This window comes from Epinephelus moara, chromosome 17 (genome assembly GCF_006386435.1).
Source record: "Epinephelus moara isolate mb chromosome 17, YSFRI_EMoa_1.0, whole genome shotgun sequence".
NCBI classification, from domain to species: Eukaryota; Metazoa; Chordata; class Actinopteri; order Perciformes; family Serranidae; genus Epinephelus; species Epinephelus moara.
The window spans coordinates 21,453,937-21,459,936 of record NC_065522.1 but is presented as its reverse complement, the minus strand read 5'-3'; the positions used below and the strand labels follow the sequence as shown (position 1 = coordinate 21,459,936).

The window sequence follows — 6,000 nt, the reverse complement described above, 5'->3', positions numbered from 1 at the left end:
CTCATATGAAGCCAGGATAAATCACACACAAGACTTAAAATGTTATTTTTGTGGAGGCTTTATTGTCTTCACAATTTATTGTTTCTTATCTGTGAAATTAAAGTAAATAAAAGCTTCATTCCACAGAGGGAAATGGTTTCAGCTTACAGAAATAGACAGGAGGTCTGCGTCACTATGACATGCAGTAACATTTCTGGGGAGGTTCACATTAGGTCACGACGTAGGCTCTTTGTCGACATGGAGCCACGCAGAAGTATGAATTCTGCAACTTCCTGAGAAGCAATGATTCTAGTTTTCCGTGGTCTGAGCCAAATGAACCAAACTACAGCTGTGAACACACCCCAAGAACCTCATTTGCTGCTTGATTCCTCCTTCTGTTTTCACTGCATTTCACAATCCAGTTAATTTCTGAGTAATACTATACTACTGCCACTTGGGCAATGCTGAAATTTAGTTCCAGTAACTTTTACCCAAAGGGAGCAAAGAAAAGTGGAAACAAAAGCAGCACCCATGACAACTTTTGATCATTAAATTCCTGGCTATCTCAGTTTGTCTGAGCGACTGTCTTTCTCATCGCTGACAAATCTCTACATTCTAGTTTATTCTCTGTCTTTATGTTGTTCCAGATCACGTGCATCATTGTAATAATCTGATTTCCCCTTCTCTCTCTCCTTTTCAGATTCCAAGAGAGGTATGTGTTTTATTTCTTTCCACTTCTCTCTTGTGATTCAAGAACAACCTAAAAGTTGTCAAATAGCTCGATTATAACATTTAACTTAGAAGTTGAAGGCAAAGCAAGTTTTTTTAAATGGCACATTTGAGCAATGTCATTTCAAAGTGCATTACACACAAAGTGCAATAGAAGTGATACAAAAGGATATCTAAATACAATTCAAAACAGTAATTAAAGAGCCAAAAGATAAGAAAATAGAGGAAATCTAAAACTGTAAGACAGGAATAAAATACAAGAATAAAAGTTACAGTGCAGCGTAAGAAATTATAATTATTTGGTTTCATTGAAGGCAGCGGCAAACAGAAATGTCTTTACTCTTGATTTTGAGATTCTGAGAGTTGCAGCAGACTTGCAGTTTTCTGGGAGTTTGTTCCAGATATATGGTGCATAAAACTTAAATGCTGCTTCCTGTATTTTGACCCTAAACCAAGTAAGTGATGAGAAAGATGAGGAGTAGAAAGGTTAAAAGAAGATAAGAGGAGCTGTTTTTAACAAAACAATGTTAAACCTTTTAAAGGATTTATTGAACACAGACTATCTTGCTCCCCTCTCAGTTTAAAGGCCAGTCAGGAGTCCACCTGAAGCGTGACTTTTTCCTCACCCACGCCTCCAGCGCTCGCTCGGAGCTCTTCATCAACCTGAGGGAGGTCAGCTCGCGGTTGCGACTGCCGGCCGGAGAATACATCATCGTCCCCTCTACCTTTGATCCGCACAAAGAGGCCGACTTCGTCCTCAGAGTTTTCTCTGAGAAGCCAGCTGACTCAGAGTGAGTGGGAGCAGAAGATACTTGGGGCATGATATGATGTTTTGGAGAGAAAATTGGTCAAAATAATTGTTTTTCTGTATTCTTCACTACAAGATTATTTTCAGAATTATTCTCAGTAGAGTGTTCCTCAAAACCACCCGTCGAAGATTACTGTTACTGAATTTGCATTCAAAGGTTCTGTATGTAACTGGAGTCAGCATCCTGTTGCTCTCGCTCACACTCTGCAGGCTAGGGTTGAGCCAAGTACTTGGATAAAACGAGTATCCTGTACAGATAATGTACTTTTCATATGTATAAGTATCAATCAGGTACAAATGTGTCGATAGCTGTACTGACAAAACTGATCTGAAGCTCAATCCTTAGATTGTTCTGTAAGTAGTTTTCTAATAGATAATAAATATAGCAACTCCGGTCCCGCCCATTTTCAGTTTAGCCACACCCACTTCTGGTTCAGACTCCACCTATCCCTAGTGTATTTATGAATACAGATAATTCAGTTGGTTGAACAGATACAGATATAGATAATGGTGTACTTGCTCATGCTTACGTTAGCTCATTGGCCAACCAGCTAGCTGTGACTTAGCTATGTGGCAAAGATCTGTTTTCGGTTGCCTTGGAGTGGATTTAGCATTTTGCGAACCACCTCCGAGAGTCTAGATGCGTCAGCTGATGTTATCCACTCAACACAGTATTTTGGTACAGTTGGTAGCTAGCGATTAGTCCACATTAGCAAGCAACGTTAGCTATTATTAGCCAGGTAAAACCACAATATGACAATATATTTCACATGATGAATTGATGATGTGGGGCACTGAATTTGACGAATTGCACCCCAAGGTACTTACTTCCCGCCTCTCAGTGACATTACTTGGTAGGGAGGGAAGCAGACGGCAGCACTGCAGAATGACTCAGACCTAATTTAGCAACTGTAACAGCTCAAATTCAGCTACAACAAACCTTAATGTTAAATGTCCATCATGGAAACATCGCTTGTGTGGACTCTGTTGTGGTGGGCACTGGTGTCTGGTTGTCCGGCTCCATTTCTAATCTAACGTTAGCTAGTATTACACGCTCTTAGCACTGAAGTTGAGCTGAAATTCAAGGCACTTGGAAACGCACATAACGTAACATCCTTTGAATTTTCCCACAGTCCTTTTTACAGAAGTCAGTCCAACAGGTTGTTACGGGCAACCAAGAAAGTTGGGGAAAGTCTCAGTTAACGTTAAAATATGTTCACCTATTGGCAACAAAAAGCGATTAATACATGTAAAAAGTTACATGCAGAACCTCACAAAACAAAATAGAAAAAAGACAGGTTTTAAAAAGTAATTTCTTAGAAATACTTAAAGAACATCATGATGAAAGAAATTATATGTTTTAAAATAACCAACCTTGTAACTTTACATTTATCTTCTTTCCATGTCAGGGAGCTTGATGATAACGTTGAAGCAAAACTTCCAACAGAGGTGAGAGGATGCAACTGAACTACAACACCCGACCGCTAATGATGCGTTGAAAGAAACTAGATGCCAACTGAAAACATTTCTGTTTGCGTTTCAGACTGAGCTAGATGAGAGCCAGATCGACGCCAGCTTCAAGAATCTCTTCAGACAGCTGGCCGGGCCGGTAAGCACGCTCAGCGGGAAGTTCAGCAGGAGTTTAGCAGCTTGGAGAAATATTGTTTATGATATGTAAAATGATTTACTCTTCTCTGTTTGTGCCTTCAGGACATGGAGATCAGCATCTCAGAGCTGCAAACCATATTGAACAGGATCATCAGCAAACGTTAGTAACAAATACATTTACTCTGGAATTACAAGCTTGCTCGTAACGTTATGGAAGTAGGAACAAGTATTTAAACTGTTACAGTATAAAAAGGCAAATTCATGAAGAATGGATCATGACTGGTGATAGCACCGTGAATCGCGCATCACTTGTAACTTCTATCTGTGAGGTCCCATTCACAAAAGACATCACGCTAATGACATTACAGTGCAAACATGCCTATAAAGTTTGCAGCTCAGTGCCCTTTTTTGCATCAATAATTAAAGTAGCAAAGTATAAATGTTGCCTTTGCGTCAAGAACAGAGCAGGCAGAAAAATGGCAAAGACATATTTAGACTGCAAGCGGCAGCTCCAGACCGATAAGATGCAAAGGTATTCCTCAAAAGGGGCCAATTTTGTTCCAAATATATATGACCTAATTTAGATATGTGCAAATACGTAGTACAGGCACATTGAGACGCTATCTGCTTGGCAGCACAGTTAGGGGTGCATTTCACATTTTGCAAAGTGCTTTTGAGAATTTTGTGGTTTCTTTTTGTCTTATTTGTGCAGGATTAGTGGCCGCAATTTGCCAATCCTCCAGATTGTTAAATGTGTTCTTCCTCTTCTTTCTTTTTGTCTTACTTTCTCATGCTAACAGATAAAGACCTGAAGACGGACGGCTTCTCGAAAGAAGCTTGTCGCAGTATGATAAGCCTCATGGACGTATCCTTGTTATGGCACTTAAATATCAATTCCTAAACATTAACTGAACATAAATATGATAAGGGGAACAAGCATGTTGGATTCTTTGGATTCCTTAACAGAGTACTCCACTGATTTAGCATTGCACCTCTATAACATTGTTCAACCTATGATGAAAGAACTTCTATGAAAATGAAGTGCTTGGCAACCAGACCAGGCCTCTAATTGAGACAGGCCTTTACTTGTCAAAATGTGTAGCTACACGAGGCTAGTAAAAAGGAGTGGGTGTTTAATTAGGACTCGGCTTTTAATTAAAGTTTCACGGTACCTATCTAGCTACCTAAATAAAACTTAACTTTAGTGGATCATCAGACATTAAGTATAGAATTAATCAGCAGATGCTCCGGTTCAAAGTGAGACAAAACTTTTTCATGGATGTCAAATTTGAGCCACAATGAAGGCCAAAAGGTGGCCTCCAACAGACAGTAAGGCTTGTTGTTCATAGCCGAGCCGATTTCCGCAAAACTTGTGGTCCCTAATGGCTGGCTAAGAGGAGCAGGGAGTCAACAGTCGATGATATAAAAAAGACCAGACTTTGATGTGTAAAATCAGTGGAGCTACCCCTTTAAATTGACTGCTCAAAGTAGTATCAAAATTTGATTCTGTTGTCGCACTCATTGATCAGATGAACGTCACTGTTGTTCCTTGACTTCATGGCTCAGACGGACGGCAGCGGCAAGCTTGGCCTGACAGAGTTCCATGTCCTCTGGGAAAAGATTAAACGATACCTGGTGAGATTAAACACTGACGGGTCAGACGGGGAAGTCAGGATAAAATAATATTGATTCTGCTTCATGGTACTTGCGTCAGCCTTTTGTTTGTTTTGATGTCTGGCCAATGGACTGGTTTTTCAGATTCTTGTTTGCTGGTCTGAAAGCTTGTTTCTTTTCGTTCTTAATTTTCTGTTTCTTTTCTTTCTGTCCGTTCTCCATCTGTCTGTCACCATGTCAGACCATATTCAGGCAGTTTGACTTGGACAAATCGGGCACCATGAGCTCCTATGAGATGAGAATGGCTCTTGAATCTGCAGGTACATGTCCTTTTTGTTTCAATAACAAGACAAAGGAAAGAAGGCATTTTCTCTTTTCGTCACACATTTAGAGAGTGTTCCCTGCTCGATTGTAGTTTTATAAATCTTTTTGTTCTTGTGGTCTTTCTTTCCTGTTTGTCTTCTTCTCCTTCAGGTTTCAAGCTGACAAACCAACTGTTCCAGCTGATCATCCTGCGCTACACAGAGGCCGACATGTCTGTTGACTTTGACAACTTTGTCACCTGTCTGGTCCGACTGGAGACCATGTTCAGTGAGTCCCATTAGTGCATACCTTTGATATTGTTAAAGGAACAGTTCACCCACTTGTCAGGTGTTTCGTTAAAAAAAGGCAAAGAGGCCAACGTGGAGCTTATCACCTCACTTTATCACAAAACAGTCAGACCCAGATCAAATAATACAGTTTGTAATTGAAATAAATAGCATATAATACGTGTGTGGGTTGCTGGGATTCATACTCAACTAACACAGCATAGTAAAGGAGCAGTGCGAAAGATTTAGGGAGATTTAGTGGCATCTAGTGGTAAGGATTGCAGATTGCAACCAGCTGAAACTTCTCCCGGTTAGAATTCCTTAAGTGTTCATTGTTCAGGAAGTTATCCAAAGAGGTCTCTTCCTCTCCAAAACAAATCACTGAATAAAGCAGCTGATACAAAACACACATTAAACACACATTAAACATGGCTTAATAGAGACAATTTCAAACACAAGTACACAAATCAGCTTCACTATAACTCGCAGCATTCACAGACAAACACTTGTCTTTATCTGGACACATTTTCCCCACAAATACAACATGCTAATGTTGTTAGCACAAGCCTATGGCATTTTACATTGTACAAATTAGCCTAGTAGCCAGCGGACTTTTCCTCTACTCATATGAAGCCAGGGACAACAGCAACATTTAACAAAGGTAACGTTACA

General features: G+C 40.0%; 1 protein-coding gene across 2 annotated transcripts in view; it reads left to right on the top strand.

Moving 5' to 3' along the window:
- Nucleotides 1–6,000, top strand: part of capn1 (calpain 1) — a 47,787-nt gene that overhangs the window by 38,095 nt on the left and 3,692 nt on the right. For both annotated transcript variants that reach the window (XM_050067228.1, XM_050067230.1), the window contains exons 12-20: nucleotides 680–691; nucleotides 1,288–1,499; nucleotides 2,926–2,965; nucleotides 3,060–3,125; nucleotides 3,227–3,284; nucleotides 3,925–3,989; nucleotides 4,691–4,759; nucleotides 4,980–5,058; nucleotides 5,213–5,329. In XM_050067228.1, coding sequence (XP_049923185.1) covers nucleotides 680–691; nucleotides 1,288–1,499; nucleotides 2,926–2,965; nucleotides 3,060–3,125; nucleotides 3,227–3,284; nucleotides 3,925–3,989; nucleotides 4,691–4,759; nucleotides 4,980–5,058; nucleotides 5,213–5,329 — 718 coding nt within the window. The remainder of the gene's footprint in view (nucleotides 1–679; nucleotides 692–1,287; nucleotides 1,500–2,925; nucleotides 2,966–3,059; nucleotides 3,126–3,226; nucleotides 3,285–3,924; nucleotides 3,990–4,690; nucleotides 4,760–4,979; nucleotides 5,059–5,212; nucleotides 5,330–6,000) is intronic.